Consider the following 20,788-nt stretch of genomic DNA (forward strand, 5'->3'; position numbering starts at 1 on the left):
CAGGAAATGAGAAACCACAAAAAATAAAACTATCTTTCACTTTGAAATTTTTCTAGATATTTTCCTGTCCCACCAGGTACCAAATGCAGGACCTTAGACTACAGACATCTTCCATTAGAGACTGTCAAATTATAAAGTGTTCATTCCTGGAGCAGAAGAGGAATTTTTATGCCATGAGGTTTTCAAATAAATATACCATTTCCAGAAAAACCTTCCCAGACTATATTTATTAAGATTCTTACCCTTTCCTTTCACAGTTCTAGGATCTTTTCATATTTTTATTATGGCCATCATTCTGCAATATCATTGCCTCATGTTAACTCTTACAAATAATTGTAATGGTGCTTGTCTCACAAGCGCAAGGTCCTGAGTGCAATCACTGGTACTGCCAAAAAAAAAAAAAAAAGAATTAAATCAACTCCAATACCTCCACATACATTGCTGTAACTTGATTGGGAAAAGTGAGGAAGCAATGATACATAATGCAGAGCACATAGCTGGTACTTAATAAATATTCATTTTAGATATATATGGGGCTCATTTACAATGGTTATTATCAAAGAGACAAAAATAACAAACACAGGTAAGGATGTCAAGGAAAGTAACCTTGTATACAGTGTTCATGGAAGTGTAGCTCAATAAAGTCCCTATATGGTACAGTAGAGATGTTCCTTATAAACTAAAAATAGATCTTCCACATAACCCAGTTATCCAGTTATCAAGAAAATTGTGGATCAAAGGGATACTTGTATGCTCATGTTTACTGCTATTCTCTTCACAGTAGCTACGATGTAATAAACCTAATTACCCAACGATAGATGAAAATACAAGGAAATGTGTTGTCTTTACACAATGGAATATTCTTCACCCAAAAAGATGAATGAAATCCTGTCATTTGAAGCAAAGTGGATGGAACTAGAGGACAGTTCTGTTAAGTAAAATAAATCAGACAGAAACATAAATACTTTACCTTTATTTTCCTATGTGGATATTCAAAAATGAAAATTTGAATGTTAATTACAAGGAGGAAAGGAGATGGAGGGATAACAAACATATATTGCAGAATTTAGAAGTTATTTTGTTCTATAGCACAGTGGAGAAATAATAGTACATAATAGCCTATTATACATTTTATGGGTAGCTATAAGAGAGGAACTTGAATAAGAAGATGGAAGCACGAATTGATCAATTTCACCCATACATATTGTATATGCATAATGTAATACCCCACTGTACTTCACAAGTAGCAAGAACCAACAAATGTGACTAAATTTAAATAGAAAGCTTCTGTGGAGCAAAAGAAACAACAGAGTGAAGAGAACACCAGAATTGGAGAAGACCTTTTGCCAGACCCCTTCTCAAAGAGAATTATGATCTAGACCTCAAATACTTTAACACATACAAAAAAATTCAAGTAAATCAATCACTATATGAGCAAATTAATTGAACACTTTTTTGCTTTGTTTTTGTTTTGTTTTGCTTTGGTGTTTTTGGTACTGGGGATCGAACTCAGGACCCTGTGCTTGCAAGGCAGGCAGCAGAACCACTGAAATAAATTCCCAGCCCAAGCAGACAAGTCGTAAAAGTATAAATAGCCACTTAATATCTGGAAAAATGTTCAACATGTTTAGAGAAATTAAAATAAAACCTATATTGAGATTCTAACTTGCTCCAGAAAGCATGATTATCATTGAGGATACAAAAAACAAGTTGTGCATGGTGAGGCACGTCTATAATCCCAGAACGCTGGGAGGCTCAGGCAGAAGGATCTCAAGTTTGAACCTAACTTGTGAAATTTGATAACTTAGTGAGATCCTATCTTTAAAAGGAGGTGGTGGTGGGCATGTAGCTTAGGGCCAAGACCTGGGATTCAGTCCACACTACTACCAAAACAAAAGCAACAAACCTGTAAAACAATAAACAAAAAACATTAAATACTCATGAGAATGCAGAAAGGGAGCTCTTCCACACTGCTGGTGAGGACGTAAATGAATATAACTACTATGGAAATCGGTATGGAGGCTCCTCAGAGAACTAAAACTGGAACTACCACATGATCTAGCTGTATCACATCTTGGTACATATCTGAAGGAATTCAAATTATCTGACTATAGAGATACCTGTATACCTCTGTTTACTGTGCCATCATTTCCAACAGCCAAAATATGAAGCCAGCCTAGGTGATAGAAACAGATTAATAGAAAAAGAAATCTGTTATATATGCATAATGCAGTATTACCTAGCTGTAAAAGGGAATAAAATTATGTCATTTACATTAAATAGATACACCTACAAGTCATGTTAATTGTCATAAGCCAGACTCAGAAAAGTGTCATAGGCCTTCCCTACTATGTGAAGTTAAAAATGCAGATGGCCACTGAGATTCCATTCTTGTCTTCCCTCTCTTGTTTCTTTTCTTCCACCAAGGCATTTTAGTGCAGTCCCATTTGTTGGTTTTTGCTACTTATTTCTTGTGCTACTAGAATCCTATTTAGGAAGTCTTTCTTTGTCTATGACTTAAAACCATGTTTCTGCCAGCACATTGATACTTTCCATTCTTATATCTAGGTCACTGACCTATTTTGATTTGATTTTCATATACTGTGAGACCTAGGAATTCTAGTTTTAACCTTTTATATGAGGATATCCAGTTTTCCCAGAATCATTTGTTAAAGAGGCTCTTTTCTCCAATATATTTTGCTATCTTTATCAAAAATCAGGTGGTTGTAGTTGTATGAGGTATTTTTCTGTGTCTTCTCTTCTAGTCCATTGGTCTATATATTTGTTCTAATATCATGTTGTTTTTTATTATGCATTTATAGTATAATTTGAAATTCATATTGTTATTAATGCTTCCATTATTGCTCTTTCTTGCTTAGGACTGTTTTGGTTACTCTAGTCTTTTTGTGTTTCCATATGAATGTTAGGATTTTTTTTTTTTTTTACTTCTGTGAAGAATGTGATTGGAACTTTGATGGGGATTGCATTTAATCTCCAGATCACTTCTGGTAATGTGGCCATCTTAAAAAATATTACTTATATTGATCTGTGAAAAAAAGGGAAGTCTTTCCAGGTTTTAATGTCTTCAATTTCTTTCTTTGTGGTTCTATAATTTTCAATTTAGAAGCATTTTGCCTTCTTGGTTAGGTTGATTCATAGATATTTAATTTTATTAAACTGCTCTAAATGGAATTGTTTTCCTAATTTTTTTCTTAGTAGCTTCATTATTGGTATACAGGAATACTTAATTTTTATTATCCTACCCCTTTATTAGATTTGTTTATCAGATCTGAAAGTGTTCTGGTCAAGTCTTCAGGGTCTCCTATATAAAGCATATGAAAATAAAGATAATTTCATTTCTCCATTTTTTATTTGTATCCCATTTATTTTACTTAATTAACCTAGCCAAAGTTTCAAAACTTTAGAGTGATGAGAATGGACATCCTTTCATCTTCTCAAATTTTAGAAAAAAATTGCTTTTAGTTTTCTTCTGTTCAGTACCTTAACTTTAACTTTATAATATATGAACTTTATGAATTTTGAGGAAGTATTTTTCCATATTTGTCTTCTTCAAAGGATTTATTATGGAGTTAAATTTTCTCAAAAGCTTTTCCATGTCTCCTGAAATAATAGTGTGATATTTTTTATCCTTGGTTCTATCTATGTTGTATATAGTTATTGATTTACATATATTGAAACATCCTTTTATCCCTGTCATGAAACTAACTTGGTCATATATATGTTTTGTTGAATCTGTTTCTAAATATCTCATTGAGAATTTTTGCTTCTATGTGCAGCAAGGATATTGGTCTGTAGTTGTCTTTTCTTTTTTCTTCTTGATTGAGAATTTACCTTCATTTTGTATCAGTTTAATGCTGGATTCATAGAAAGAATTTGAAAGAATTCCTTCTCTTTCTGTTCCATGAAATAGCTTGAGAAGCATTTGTGTTAGTCTTCCTTAAAGGTCCAGTAAAATTCTGCAATAAATCCATCTGGTCCTAGGCCTTTGTTAGTTGAGAGAGTTTTTATTACTTCATCATCTTAATATCATGTTATCATTAAACAATATGGAGATTTTTCCAAAAAAAACTAAAAATAGATACACCATTTGATCAAGAGGTATATGGAGGGGAAATGGGTTTTAAAAAGGAATTTAGAAATGACATTTACATGTGCCAACTCACCGTGATGAATGTAAACATAATACAAACAATTTCTAACAATAATCTTAAAATACAGAGCAAGAGACTATGGGAAATAGATCCAACAGCTGCTAAATGACACAAAAAATAATCATTTAAGAATAATTGGAATTACAGGAAAATTACAAGATGGCACAATGGCATAAAATTTTCTTTAAAGAAATCATAGCAAATTCCACCTCAAAGCAACAAAACAAATACTCTTCTCAACAACACATGCAATTTTCACAAAATAGGCCACATCCTGACTCATAAAGGATGCTTTAGATGTGAAAGAATCAATTTTATCCCATGCATATGATCATACCATAACACAAAAAAACTAGAAATCAATGGCAAAAGAAATTACAGAAATTATGCAGACACATCAATATTAAACAGTACACTCTTGAATAATCAGTGGGTCACAGAAGAGACTAAGGAAGAAATTACACATTTTGAAAATCCAATGAATTAGAAGCCAGTGTGAACCAGAGCTGCATGGCTGCAGGCACTTCCAGCCAGGGCCATGCCAAAGCCACCATAAGACCCAGCCAAAGACCTGCTGGGAAAATTTCTGCACAGGCACACCAGCCAGAGACCTGCCCTGATACCATCTACCATTGGGAAGTGTGAGCAGATACCAGTGGGAAGCTGTTGTGGACCAGAGCTGTGCAGCTGCAGGCAGGTCCAGCCAACACTTCACTCCAACCTTGGCCACTTGGGCCCATAAGCCCCAATCAAAGACCCATCAGGAAAAGAGCTGCACAGGTACACAAGCAACAGACAGAGCCCTGCCCCAATACCATCGGTAATTGCACCCAGACTGTAGCCAGAAGCCCACCCAGACACTAGTGAGTGGGGTCCTCAACCCCAAGCCAAAGCCCCTCCCAGACAACAGCTACATAGGAGGTCAGGCCCTAGACAGAGGCACACTTGAATAACATCCCAAATGTTCACAGGCTCCAGCCAGAATCCCACCCACACAAGAGGATAGTACAAGCCACCACTCCAAACCCAGGAATTGGTGCAGTGGTGAGCAGCAGAAAACATCCCATTCTGTGCTTGCTGAGAATTGAAGACAACCAAGTGAGCAAAAAGTTGCCTCAAGAAAGGCACAGCAGGCTGCAACTGTTGAAATGAGAAGACATGTAAACAAGTCTCAAAACTAGACTTCCATATCACCTAAAGCAACCCCCAAGGGCAATGAAATGAAACCATCTGATACTCAAGCACCTGGACTTCCTGCACTAGCAATGAAAGAGGATCTGGAAAAAAAATGAAATCTCAATTTTTTATCTTATTGATTCTGATACTCAAGCACCTGGACTTCCTGCACTAGCAATGAAAGAGGATCTGGAAAAAAAATGAAATCTCAATTTTTTTTATCTTATTGAGTTTATTGGTACTTTTTAAGTATACAGCACAGTTACATTCATCATTGGGATCTTGTACCTTTACATGACAGTTCTTAGTTTTCATTTTTCCCCTTGTCCCTGCCCTCCCTTCACCTCCTTCACCCTCCCCTACTTAAAAAGACTTTGTTTCCATTTTTTCCTTTTCTCATGTTTTTTCTTGTCCTTTATTTCCTTTCCTCTACCCTTCCCACTTCTGCTATATCTTTAACCCTTTTCTTCCTATTTCACGTTATCAATTATACAATTTGGATCTTATCTACACTTTTAGTTTTTCACACCAAAGAAACTATTTGGTATTTATACACATGCATCATTTTTAAGATAACAACAGAGATTGTGTCCATAATGCAAGACATTTAGAGCAGACACAGATAAAAGAAATAGAGGAGCTCAGGAACATGATAGAATCCCAATATAGGAAACAAATTGAATCCATAAAACAAATGCAAACATATTTCCATAGTTCCAATGGAACTTTACACACCAGAGTAAGCCACTGTGAAGACAAAAATTTGAAATATACAAGACAGGACTGAAATTAATTACCAGGAAAATAACATTTTCTTAAAAATAGTAAAGAACCATGAGAAATCAATCCAGCAGTTGCCACATGATGCAAAGAAGAATAGCATAAGAATGATTGGCGTCAATGAAGAAATAGCAGAGTGTCCAAATAAAATTTAAAAACTGTTCACAGTAGTAATGGCAGAAAACTTCCCAAGCAGGGGAAAGGAACTTGACATACAAATAAGTGAGGCATATAGGATTCCAACTAGCCATGATAAAAAACAAAATCTACACATAAGCATATAATAGTTAAGATTCCAAAAACCCAACACAATAAAATTCCATACGCAGTCAAAGAAAATAAACAAATCATATACAAAGTCCATCAGAATCACAGAAGACTTCTCAACAGGAACCCTCAAGGCAAGAATAGCTTCAGCTAATGTATTTTAAGCCCTAAAGGAAAACAGTCTCCAACCCAGATTGATATATGATGCAAAACTACCTTTCAGAACTGATGGAGAAATAAGATACTTTAGTGACAATGAACACCTTAGGAACTTCATGAATACCAAACCGGTATTCCAAAAAAATTTTAAACAATACCCTAGGAAGTGACAATGAGGATAACAACCTCAGGAGGTGCAGCAAAATGAATCAACCAGGCATGAAAAGAAATTAAATGCAAAGGGGGAGAATCAAACAAAAATAAAAAGACATGACAAGGATAAGTCAATACTTATCAGGTATAAACATCAGTGCTAATGGTCTCAATTCACCAATCAAAAGAAATAGATTGGCAGAATGGGTCAAGACTCAAGATCCAACAATGTGCTGCATACAAGAAACACATTTAATTCAAAAGAAAGTCACACTGAAAGTTAAAAGGTGGAAAAGAATACTCCATGTGACAGGGACCTGAAAAAAGCAGGAGTAGCTATTTTCTTTGCAGCTCACATGGATTTCAAAACAACACTGATAAAGAGAAACAAAGAACACCACATCTTTATAAAGGGAACAACCAAAGAGAAAGGGATGACAATCATAAATATATATGCAGCAAATATAACTGCACACAACTATATAAAACAAATACTAATGAACATGAAAAGACAAATAAACAGCAGTACAATAGTGGGGCCTTCAATAACCCATGTCACAAATAGATAGATCAAGTAGAGAGAAAATAAACAATGAAATACTAGAACTCAAACTCTTAAACAAATGAACGTAACAGATGTATATAGTGTTCCACCCCACAAAATCAGAATGCACATTTGTCTCAGCTGCACATTCTCCAAAATAAATCACATTCTCACTCATAGTATATGTCTAAGCAGGTACAAAGGAACTTAAGTGATCCTCTGTATATGATCAGACCACAGGGCGATGAAATTGGAGGTCAATAGTAAAAGAATTTCACAAAACACATGAAAATTGAACACCACACTCCTGAATAACCAATGGGTCACAGAGGATATTAAAGAAGAAATCAGACAGTTCTTACAATTAAATGACAATGACAGTACAACATATCAGAACCTATGGCACACAATGAAAGCAATCTTACAAGGAAAATTCATAGCACTGAATATGCATATTAGGAGAACAGACCAAGCACAATTGAACAACCTGCTGCTGAACCTCAAGCTTCTAGAAAAAGAAGAGCAGGACAAACCCAAAGCTAATATAAAGGCAGAAATTAATGCAATGGAGACCGAAAGAACAAAACAAAAATCAACAAAGCCAAGAGTTAATTCTTCAAAAGAATAAATAAAATACAAACACTTAGCCAAACTTATTAAAAAAAGGAAAGAAAAAATACAGGAAAAAAATGTTTAAAAGGAAAGAAAAGACCCAAACCTATGCAATTAGGAATGAAAAGGGTAAAACTACAATGGATCCAGCAGAAAGCCAAAGGATCATCAGTATCTACTTTGAGAACATAAATGAAAATAAGATGGAAAATGGAGAAGAAACTGACAGATTCCTAGATTCATATGAATTACCACAGTTGAATAATGACCTAAAAATTCTAAACTACCCAATATCCATCAATGAAATTGAAAATGTAATTAAAAACTTACCAACTAAGAAAATCCTGGGCCCTGATGGCTTCACTGCTAAATTCTACAAGACATTCAGAGAGCAACTACTGCCACAACTGTTTAAACTCTTCAAGGAAATTGAAAGAGAAGAAATACTTCCAAATTCATTCATGGAAGCAAAAATCACCTTAATTCCCAAAGCAGAGAAAGACCCAACTGAAAAAGAGAAATATAGTCCAATCTCACAAAAGAACATAAATGCAAAAATCCTTAATAAGATACTAACAAATAGAATGAAGAAAATCATCAAAAAGGTCTTCCTGGGTAGGAAGAATCAACATGGTGCAAATAGCCATACTACCAAAACTGCTATATAGATTCAATGCAATCCAAATTGAAATTGTAGCAGCATATTTCACAGACCTTGAGAAAACAATCCTAAAATTGATTTGGTACAAGAAGAGACCTAGAATATCAAAAGCAATTTAGGCAACAAAGGCAAGGTAGGGGGTATCACAATCCCCAACTTGAAACTATCCTACAAAGCTACTGTGATAAAAACAGCATGGTACTGGCAAATAAAAAGACCTAAGGACAAGTGAAACAAATTAGAAGATGTAAAAACAAGTGAGATATGCTCAGCCACCTCATCTTCATCAAAGGAGCCAAACACCCTCACTAGAGGAAAGATAGCCTCTTTAATAAATGGTGCTGGAAAAAGTTTCAATTTTCCAAAGATTAAAACCAGACCTATATACCTCCCCATCCACTAAACAAAAATCAAACTGGATTAAAGATCTAACTATTAAAATAGAAACACCAAACCAGATGGAAGAGAGATTAGGTAGAACTCTTGAAGACATTGGTCTAGAAAAAGATTTTATGAACAAAACCTCAGTTGCCCATGAGGTAGCACAATCAACAAGTGGGATATCTTCTTATTAAAAAGCTTCTACACACAAAAAAAAAAAAACACCAACAGCTTGAAGAGACAATCCATAATGTGGGAAAAATTTTTCACTAGCTCTTCCTCAGACAAATGTCTACTATCTAGAATATATAAAGAACTTTAAAAAATCAGACCTCCCAAATTTAAAGGCCCAATCCAAAAATGGGCATCTGAAAGGAACAGACACTTCTCAGACAAAGTAGAAATACCAAATAAACATATAAAAAATGTTTAACATCCCTGGTCATTTGAGAGATGCCGATGAAAACAATGCTTGGATTTCATCTCACCCCAGAAAGAATGGCTGCTATCAAGAAATCAACCAATAATAAATGCTGGAGCAGCTACAAGGAAAGAGAAACATGGCTGCACTGCTGGTGGGTGTGTTCAATGGCGCAACCACTGTGGAAAGCAGTATGTAGATACTTCAAAGAACTAGGCTTGGAGGTCCCATTTGATCCAGCTATTCCCCTGCTGGGTATCTTCCCAAAAGAATTAAAAGAATCATACCACAGTGATACATGTGCACCCATGTTCATAGCAGCACAATTTATAATACCTAAAACTTGGAAGCAGCCCAGTTGTTCATCAACTGGAGAGTGGATGAAGAAAATGTGGTGTTTTTATAAAATGAAATACTACTCAGCCATAAAAATTGATAAATTAGGTACATGCATTGCTAAATAGATGCACATTGAGGTGATACTCTTAGATGATATAAATAGGACACACATATAAATACTGAAGTTTCTATAGTGTGGAAAACTGAAAGTGTAAATAAGGATTAAAAGATGTAATTGATAATGTGAAATAGGAACAAAAGGGACAAAGAGGAAAGGGAAATGGGAGGGGTAGGGGAAAGGAAAGAAGGAAATGGTATCAGCATGGTAAAATGAAAAATAATGGAAACAAAGTCTTTGTAGATTGGGAGGGAGAGGCTGAAGGGAGGAGGGGGAATAGGGAAAAAATAAGAACCAAGACTGATTATGTAAAATAACAAATTTCCAGCAATGAATGTCATTACATTATATACATTAAATGTATCGATAAAATTTTAAAAAGTTAAAAAAAGAATGTGGTTTTTAATACAATGGAGTACCACTCTGCCATAAATAAGGATAAACGAGACATTTCTAGGTAAAAGGATGCACCTGAGGCCATTCTCAAGTAAAATAAATCAGAAAAACATGATTTAAATATCACATTGTTTCTCTGGTGTGAGAAACTGAAAGGAGATATAGGATCAAAATGAATGATAGATGGGCTGGGGATTTAGTGCAGTGGCTCTGCCGCCTGCCTCACTCGTGCAAGGGCCTGAGTTCAATCCCCGGTACCAAAAAAAAGAAAGAAAAAATGAATGATAGATGTTGGGAAGTAGGAAGAAAATGTTCAAATGTGAAGGTGAACAAGAAATGAGGGAGGAAAAGGGTTTGGAGGTTATAGGGATAAAAAAGAATGGGATGAAAATAATAGAAACAGTTTTGTAAAGAGAAAGGGAAAGAAGGATTGAAAGGATGGGAGGAGAATGAGAAAAATAATTGAGATAAATTATGTAAAGGTATAATTCCCCATGTTGAATGTAATTACTTATGTCAAAAGTATACCAATAAAATTAATTTTTAAAAAGAATACATATTACTTTAGGCATTTATAGGCTGTATTGAAGTGCTCTATTTCCATATTGCTCTCCTCTACTAGGCAGTGATATCCTAGAGATTCATAATTACATATTTTTTATCTTGCTATTTCCATCCTGAATTGTATACTGGTTATTCTGAACACAGCTTAATGCCTATAGACCTTGATTATCAACCAAATTGTAACCTTCTGACTCTTATCCCACTTTCTGTATCATTCTGTCTTGACAAGGAGAATGAGCAACCCAGAGGCATCCAGCATAGTCTACCCTAACACAGTCATTTCTACATTTCAACCAAGTACTCATTAAAATTGGTTAATCCTTTGCCTGGACTGACGCAAAGTCTGGTTCTATAAGAATGAAAGAACCCCCTGAAGCTGGGCGTGGTAGCACGTGCCTGTAATTCCAGCACTCGGGAGGCTGAGGCAGGAGGATCACTGTGAGTTGGAGACCAGCCTGGGCCACATAGTGAGTTCCAGGTCAGTCTCAACTACATAGTGAGACCCTGTCTCAAAAAACAAAAAACAAAAAAACAAAAAAAAGAACCCCTTGAAATATCTCATCAGGCATCAGTCTTTTCCTAAAACACATGGATAGATCACAATCTACCATATATATCTCCAAGGAGCAGATAGTGCACAGCCCTCCACGTTTATATAATTGTGTTTTGATAGGAAAGTTTTAAAATTACTTTTTTATGAAAAGTACTTCTGATTCTTACCCTCTTGAATGGTAAATAGATGAATATTTTAATAACAGATTAAAATAACAGAACATAAACCTTGAATAGCAAATTTTATTGAGTTGATATATATGTTATGTTTTTCATTTATGACACATAAAGAGAAAAACGTGCTCAGAATTTAGAAGTGTAGGTGAAGGGACCCACTAACTGAGGGGGGTAGTAGGAGGGGGGTATGATGATTGAAAGCAAGGTTGCTGGAAAAGAAGATGCTTTATACCCCAGCTCTATTGCTTACCAGCCCGGGGTCCCTGGGTATTTATTTAATCTTTTTGTACTCTCCTGATATGTAAAATACAATGAGGATATTATCTACCTGCTTGCTGTCAAAATTAATGTATGTTAAAGACCTTGGGATATTATGTCACATCATCAGTGTCCAATAAGTGTTTTTCTTGTTGTTGTTACTTTTGGTGGTGGTGGTGGTGGTTGTGAAGCTGGTAAAGATGGCAGGGGCAATAGAGATGTTAGTAATTGGACAAATCAATGAATGGGCTCTAAATATCCTGTGAGAATGTGACACATCTGATAAGTGAGAAAGGAGTTATGACAATTACAACTAAGCTTGTAAGTGAAACATTTAATGGCATGCAGAATGATGACAAATCTGACCTGAATTTTATTTTGACTAATTCCATGACCAAGTTTCTATTTACCAAAGTAGTCAGAGAATAACATAATTTTTGTGAGGCTAATATCCAAAGAGACATTTCATGGAATTATCAAAAGCAAGTATAAACAAAGCTAATCAAGAGAAAAAAAGAAGAATTTCACACACAAAAAACCCTCAGCCAATTGCTAATTATACCAAAAAGAAGTATATCTCATTGACTAAGTTGAAGTCAGCCTACATTTCTCCTAATAAATATTTTATTAGTGAATTTTAAAAATGTAAACAATTCCAAAATAAACTAAAAAGTTAAAATAAAAGATTTAAATAGTTTCCTAAAAGAAGACTGAAAATTGTCAGTGCTTTAAGATAATAGGTTCATTACATGTATCTATTAAAACAATCTCAAGCCTTCATGGCTTTGACAGTGTAATGTTATTATAGTTATCAATTTATACAATAATAACTTTGTTCATTAATCAGAAAAAATTTCTTTCTGGCCTATACTATCTGTAAGTCCCAACTTTTCTAACATGCCCTAATTGATCAGCCAAGGAAACCATGATCCACTAACAAAACACATACACACTAACACACACACACACACAGACAATATTCATGCCTGAAATTCTTGAAACTTATATAAGGTAGTATCCAAATTTAGTAGCCATAAAAGTGTGATGGTGAACCCACTTAGAGTGCTCACTGAAATAACAAAGCAGGGCCGGGGATTTAGCTCAGCAGTTCGGTGGCCTGCCTCGCAAGCGCAAGGACCTGAGTTTGATCCCTGATACCACGAAAAAAGAAAAGAAAAGAAAAGAAGCAGACAGAAATCCTGCTAAATTGTGGATTCTGCTTTTAGTGAGTGACATAAATAACAACCTTGGATGAGACCAAGTATATGTGAGGCTAAATCAGAGAGTTATAAAATAACTAAAACCTGGTCCAACAAATTTATTATGGGGCTGCAAATAAAGAAAAATTTGGAAATAACAAATAGTCATATGACAATGATGCCAATTACAAGAGTAATGAGCTAACCGTTGGTCACCTCTGCTATTGTTCTGGTCAGAAATAGAAAGGCAATTGAAAGCCATAGGAGTCATCTATTAGCAGAAGACTCAAGAACTCAAATGAACAAGAAGTCATAGATTTTATTTTTAATATTTAAATTCAAAAATAAAGAAACTTGGTTCTCCTTGTTAGATATATAATTAAATATTTCCGTACTCATTAATATCTACAAGATACACAGCTTAGAACAAAAATGTTTCAAATTTCAATTCTGTAACTCCACAGTTCTATTTTACAATCAACAATTTTCTATATAGCCAAAGGACGTGGAACACAACCTGACACTATATACTTACAAAACCAAAATGTATCTGTTACAGCCTTTTGGCAGATAGTTAGAGAAAATGATATTAACCAATTCAAAACAAAGGAAGTATAAGAGTGAAAAGGAATAAAAGCACTAATCTCCAACCCTAAATTGCGAAACATGTTCTGTATTTGGCAACTTTTGAGGGATTAAGAATATTGGAAGTAGCATATTAAGGTAAAATATGCTTCGGTTTCAAACATTTTATGTAGCCATTATGTAGCAAATAAGCAGAAAGTGTTTCTTAATTTCTATTTTGAAAATCATGAAGGTAAATACACTCACTTCTCAGAGTTAGCATGAATATTAAATACTTTATAATAAGCATCCAGCACAGGGCCCAAAACATAGAAGCTCCAATGGTCGCTTCCTTTATCTACATTGATTAGGGTACTAGAGATACTTGGCAACATAATAAATACTTAAATGTACTCAGTCCACAAAGTCGATAGAGGTCTAAAATTCCCATCACTTTATATTTCCATTAACAATGCATGTAGACCTACATTTTTATCATCTTTAAGTATTATGACACCTTTCTATAACTCACAAGCTGATAGAAAAGTTTCCTCATCGTTTCCTTCATCTCCTTGTTCCTGAAGGTATAGATAATGGGATTCAGAAAAGGAGTGAGAACTGCATCGAAGATAGCAAGAAACTTGTTCAAGTGTGATGAAGGGAAGGGCCAGGTATAGAAAAATATTAATGGCCCATAGAATAAAACCACCACAGTGACATGAGCTGACAAAGTAGATACAGCCTTGGATAAAGCACCTGAGGAGTGTTTCCAAACAGTGACCAAAATGAAGACGTAAGAAATGATCAGTATGAAGAAAGACCCTAAAGAAATGAGTCCACTGTTGGCTGTGACCATAAACTCCAGTTGATTGGTCTCTGTGCAAGCGAGTTTAATAAGCTGAGGAAGATCACAGTAAAAGCTGTCCAGTACATTTGGGCCACAGAAGGGCAAGCCTACAACAAAAGCCAATTGGGTCACTGAGTGGATGAGACCAAGGACCCAGGCTGTAGCCAAAATTAAAAAGCACATTCGTGGGCTCATGATGGTCAAGTAGTGCAGCGGCTTACATATGGCCACATATCTATCAAAGGCCATGGCTATGAGCAGCACCATTTCTGTGCCCCCAATAGCATGAATAAAGAAGATCTGAGCTATACAGCCACTGAAAGAGATGGCTTTGTGTTTTCTGAAAAGGTCATAAATCATTTTGGGGGCTGCAATAGAGCAAATGCCCAGATCAAGAAATGAGAGATTGGCCAGCAGGAAGTACATGGGGGAGTGTAGTTTAGAGTCAGAGGTCACAGAGAACACAATAAGAAGGTTTCCCATCAGACTTGCCATGTAGAACACAAAAGAGAAAAGGAAAAGAAGAAGCTGAATTCTCCATGAATTGGAAAGTCCCAGGAACACAAACTCAGACACCACAGAGCGATTGGCTCCATCCATTGCCTCAGCAGGCAGAACTGTGTCTAAAATTACCTGAAAAGGCAATAAAGATAATCAAGCTTTGTGGGGAGTTGTTAACTATGTAAGTGCAAAATTGTAAAGAAAAAATAACTCACACAGCCAAAATACTTTTGCATAACTCTTTAAATTCTAGCTGCAGAAAATACACAATAACTTATTGTGACAAGCCCTTTCTTCTAATTTCTCAAACTTGCTAGAATATTTTAGATTTGCAGACAAAGATTAGTGAAACTAGATCATGACTCTGAAGAGATGTTATGAGTAGAAACAAAAATAATCTAGATTTCTCTCTCACAGTTTGTTGCTGAATGCATGTGGTTCCCCAAATCTCAGAAAATGTCTGATTACTTTTTTTTTCCTTTTTTCTTTATTGCTACATTTTAGGTATACAGTACAGTTACATCCATCATTGGGATCTTGTACCTTTATGTGATGTATCTTGGTTCTTATTTTTTCCCCATTCCCCTGCCCTCCCTTCACTCCTCCACCCTTCCCTATTTACAGAGACTTTGTTTCCATTTTTTCTTTTCTCTTATTTTTTTCCTTTCCCCTTTCTTCTATATTGTGTGCTATTACTCTCATTAAATTAAGTTCTATTCTATCCCAATTTTTCGAATGATATTCACTTTTAATACTTCAATAACTATACAGTGTCCACTGGGGATGGAAGACATCTGGTAAATGTTGATTAATTTTCTTTTTTTTTAGCTTTTAGAGACAAGATCTTGCTATGTAGTTCAAGCTGGCCTTGAAATCACTATACATATAGCCCATGCTGGCCTTGAACTCACAGTGATCCTCCTGTCTCAGCCTCCCTCCCAAGTACTGGGATTACAGGCATGCACCACCACATCCAGCCTATATGTTGATTAAGGATGATTATGATAAATGGAAAACAAATGATACAGTAACTATATACTAATATGCTAACTGAATCACAAAAGCATTTAAAGAAAGGGGAGATTCATGTAGTAAGAGGCCTTCTATGGGATATGGCAGGTAAGTGCTTACAAAGAGAGGACAAGAGAAGAGAGAAGATAATGTGGAAACCCTACAAATATCCCACTATAGCATCTCAGTCCAGGTCAGAGAAAGTGTTACAAAGTTTGATCTGTGATCACTTAGTAAAGATAAGATCAGAAAAGAGATTTATGATGGAAAATTTAAATGTGGATACAATAAATACAATATAGCAAACAAAATTATACATAACTGATATTTATAGAAAATTGCCCAAGCCATAGTTCATGGGAAGGTAGAGAAACCATTACACTTGGAATCAGAAAAGTAGGATCAAGCCTAGCCCTATGCCTGTGGGAACTTCAGTAAATTCCTTCTTGTCCCCCCTCCATGCCCAACTCACTGCTTTAATTTTCATTATTTGTAGAAAAGGGAGCTGAGGCAGGTGATATTAACTGACCCTTTCAAAAAAACATTTTTATTGTTTTATAATGCAAAACCATTCCAGTGTGTAATGAAGTTCACACTAATAATGGCATTCTTCTCTCTGGACTGTTACTATATTTATTGTCTTGTCCTTTCTAGGCAGATAATTGTTTCATATCCCGTAGAAAGCTTTCTCACATTAATATTTCTCTTCTCTAATTGCTTCTGTGATTCATTTAGCATGTTGTTGTACATTTTCTGTATCATTTATTTTATTTATCATAATCACCTGTAATCAACCAACAAATCTTTGCCATGCCCCATGGACACTGGAAACTTACTGAAGCTTTAAAATATTTATTATGCCAAGGCCTCTACATTTACACACACACATAAAATGTAAATAGTAAAAATGTACTATACTTTAAAAGTCAAATAACTAGTTAGATCATGTTATTTCTGAAACAAATGATAATTATGAATCATTTTAGGGCTGTCTCCAGAGAATAATCAGAACCTACACTGCAGAGGAGGACACAGATCTAATTTATGTAAATATACAGTTGATATTTGAGCTTAAAGAATTATTGAAACAGTAATAACTGGAAGTTATTGGTGAACTGGTTGATAAGGTGAAGTGGCTGGTAAGCTATCTATGGAAATAATGATAACAAAAATGAAACAGTAACTACCATATGCAACAAAACATAGTTGCTCTTTTACATCCCCAAGCTTGTTAATATTTGTAAAAACCTATGAAAATTTGTATTATTAACTCCTCTTAATTGCTAGAGAAGTTAAAAACAAGATAGAAGTAATGCACCAGAACAGTATGTGGTAGAACTCATATCCATACTCTGGTCTGCCTCTTAACAATTATGTAGAGAATACCTTATTGTTCTGTCATTACTTTCCAAATGTGTGATGTACTTTAGTCCCTTTCTGGGTCCCTTTGTTCTATTCTCAGCACATCAGGGGGATCTTAGTGTGACAGCAGGCACATTTGTCAAGTGTCACAAGCACCTGGGTTTCATAGTCAATGTCAAATTCAGCCATAATTACTTCTACCCTTTTAAATAAAAAAGGTAGCGGGGCCGGGGATTTAGCTCAGCGGTTCGGTGGCCTGCCTTGCAAGTGCAAGGACCCGAGTTCAATCCCTGGTACCAAAAAAAAAAAAGTAGAACACAAATCTATATACCACCTGTAGTTCAGAGCACCTTGGTTAAATTCCCAGACAGCCAGCATCTTGATCCACGTGGAGTCTTTTGGCTTCTCATTAAAAAGATTTTGTTCTCGTGGAGAGAAAGAAGGTAGACCATAAAAAAAAAAAAAAAAAAGATTTTGTTCTTACTACTCTGTAATGAATAGAGACAGCAAAGGTACTATCTTCCTGACAAAAGAAAGAAATGAAGCTCAGAACTAATGCAAGTACATTCTATTCACACGTAAAACACTAGCCCCTAAATAGTCTATTTCCCTTTTTTTTGGGGGGGGGGAATCCCACCCCAGGATAGGAAAAAGTTTGAAAAAAAAAAGTAATTTCAGTTTCAAACTTCATGTCGTATTTCTTCCCAACGCATTGATTCATACTTGTCAAGCTCATCTGAAGCTGCTTCCATTCTCGTTTCAGCTACATGGTTAAAGGTGACACTTAATTGATTTCTATATAAAACAGTAATCTCACTAGAAACATCCATTTCCCACTAGCCCTTTGGGACTTCAACACTATACTCCAATATCTAATCTATTTTTGTTTGTTGTCAATGCTCTCGTTTGAAAACCAAGAATGCAACTATTTCCAGACTTAATCACATTTAACCATCTTCTGGTTACAACTAGCACTACTCTCTACATAAGCATCTGTAAAAGTGCTGTTATTTAGGGAGATACAGCTAATTGGCACACAAGGGAGAACTGACCAAATGATACTATGGAGACTTAGGATATTAAATATGCACTCATTTATCCAAGGGAGTTGTCACTCAAAATCCTAGAAGCTGAGATGAGTCTCATAAGAGGAGTGTCAGGAAAGAAGAGAGATCAAAAATGTGAAGACATTCAAAACCCAAAATATATAAGTAGTAGTCAATCTAAATAGTATTCTATTCTAAATCATAAAGAAAAGACTAGTTACTTGCTTTCAAAGTTCCCATAGAGACCTCTGTGTGACCATATATGATACCACAACAAACTTCAAAAGTGGAAATTAGTTTTTTTATCCCCTTCCACTTCCTTCCTTCCTACTACACAAAGTTACCCAAAAAAAACTAAAAATAATGGATACAATACAGACTGACACACAATCTAGTCACAGTCTAAGGAAACTTCAGCTTAACAATGACATCAAAAATAAAATAAATATTAAGTAAAGCTAAACTCCTAGACATAACACACAAATTAGAAAGTATGCTACAAAGATATTTTTGTGGAAGTTGAGAACACTTTCAAATGGATTGTGTATTAGGTGGCATTAATTATTTGTATGTATTTTGTTAAGCAAAATAATTATTCTTAAATATTTATAAACGCACAATATTGTGGAAATGGTCACAATAAAGAGTAACAAAAATATTATGGAACAACAGAAAAATGTGTTCAGTGTTGCAACAAAAGTCCTGGATAATTCTATAAGATAAGGAAATAAAATGCATAGAGAGTATTGCATAAAACTTTTGTTCATAGAAATGAAAGAAAAACATGATCATCTATGCACATAACTGAAAATTTATGATAATAAGAAACTGTCAAATTAAAGTTCTTCAGGGCCAAGGATTTAGCTCAGTCATTCCGCCACCTGCTTCACAAGCACAAAGACCCAAATTTGATCCCTGGTACCAAAAAAAACAAATAAATAAAAATAAAAATAAAATAAAATTCTGCAAAGAAAAGGGTGGAACTTACAAGCAATGATAACAAGGCTATCATGTGTTGTAATACCTTCAGCCTTACTCTTTTGCTTAAAATTTCTTTAGCTAGCCTGGGTCAAAAGTTAATAAAGTTAATATACAAGGTTAATATACAAAATCAATCATTTTTCTATATATGTGCAGTGAATGAATAGAATTTGGAATTTAAAACAATAACAAGATACAAAATGAGGATTAAAAAATCAATAGTTTTTCTATGCACCAATAGCAAGAAACAAATAAGGAAACAATTCCAATCACAATGGCTTCAAAAATAATAATAAACAAATAAGAAAACAATTCCAATCACAGTGGCTTCAAAAATAATAATAAATACTTATGGATCAAGCTCACAAAAGAAGTGAAAATATGAAAAAAAATCACAGTACATTGAAAAAAAAGTTGAAGAAGATACTAGAAGATGGAATGATTTCCCATGTTCATAGGTTGACAAAACTAATAGTGTTAAAATGGTCATATTACCAAAAGTGACCTACAGATTCAATGCAATCCCCATCAATATTTGAATGATATTCTTCACAGAACTAAAAAAAAGATCTTAAAATTCATATGACAACACAAAAAAAACAGAAAAGCCAAAGAAATTCTATGCAAAGGGAGCAAATCTGAAGGTATGATATTATAATACCTGATTGTAAAATATACTACAAAGCCATAGTACCCATAGCAGCATTATATTGGCACGAAAATAAACATATAGATCAATGGAACAGAATATGGGATACAGAAATATTCTCAAAGAAAGGATAAAAAATATATGTTTGGGGAAAGACAAAACCTTCAACAAATGGTGCTGGGAAAACTGGATATCCATGCATAGAAAATTGAAACAAGATGCCTAACTCTTGCCCTATACAAAACTCAATTAAAAATGGATGAAAAATTTAGTTACAAGACCTGAAACTATGAAATTGTTTGTCTTAGTTGCTATCTTATTTCAAGGATGCAATACTTGACACCTATAACTTTTAAGGAGAGATTTATTTAGTTTTTTTTACTTCATCAAAAATATGGAAATATCCAATGTTTATAAAGCACTTATTAACCCTGATAGGAATATAATAAGTGATTTATTTTTAAATTTTAAAATACATTTGTTTTTAAAAGACACTTTGCCATCAACTCCTCAAAATATACTCACCCTCATCTCAAGCACATTTGTCACATCACACACACACACACACACACACACACACACACACACACACAAAGACATTCATGAAAAAGGACTTCCAGACCACTTCAGTAAAGATTTATTTTGGCTCACACTTTTAGTGCATTTTCTCTCAAGGTTTTGGCTGCCTCCAAGGTCAAAACAGGATAGCAGTGGGGCATGATAGAGAAACAGATATTCAACCCATGGAAGCTAGGAAGCAGAGAGTGAATAGAGCAGCCAGGAACAAGAATATACTCTCCTAAATCAAGCTTCAAGTGACCCACATCCAATGAGGACACACTACCTAACAGCACATTCAGCTGTGAACTCATTAGTGAATGAATGTATTAATGAGTAC

The 20,788-nt window shown here is 34.9% G+C and overlaps 1 protein-coding gene across 1 annotated transcript; it reads right to left on the minus strand.

Annotated features, from left to right (window-relative positions):
- Positions 1-14,001: 14,001 nt before the first annotated feature.
- LOC104871780 (olfactory receptor 4F15) lies at positions 14,002-14,952 on the minus strand. Its single transcript, XM_010637866.2, has one exon. It carries the CDS (start codon positions 14,938-14,940, stop codon positions 14,002-14,004), a length of 939 nt encoding a protein of 312 aa, XP_010636168.1. The 5' UTR covers positions 14,941-14,952.
- Positions 14,953-20,788: the final 5,836 nt, after the last annotated feature.

Source organism: Fukomys damarensis, unplaced genomic scaffold (assembly GCF_012274545.1).
Source record: "Fukomys damarensis isolate Sample0158 unplaced genomic scaffold, DMR_v1.0_HiC HiC_scaffold_17, whole genome shotgun sequence".
Lineage (NCBI taxonomy): Eukaryota > Metazoa > Chordata > Mammalia > Rodentia > Bathyergidae > Fukomys > Fukomys damarensis.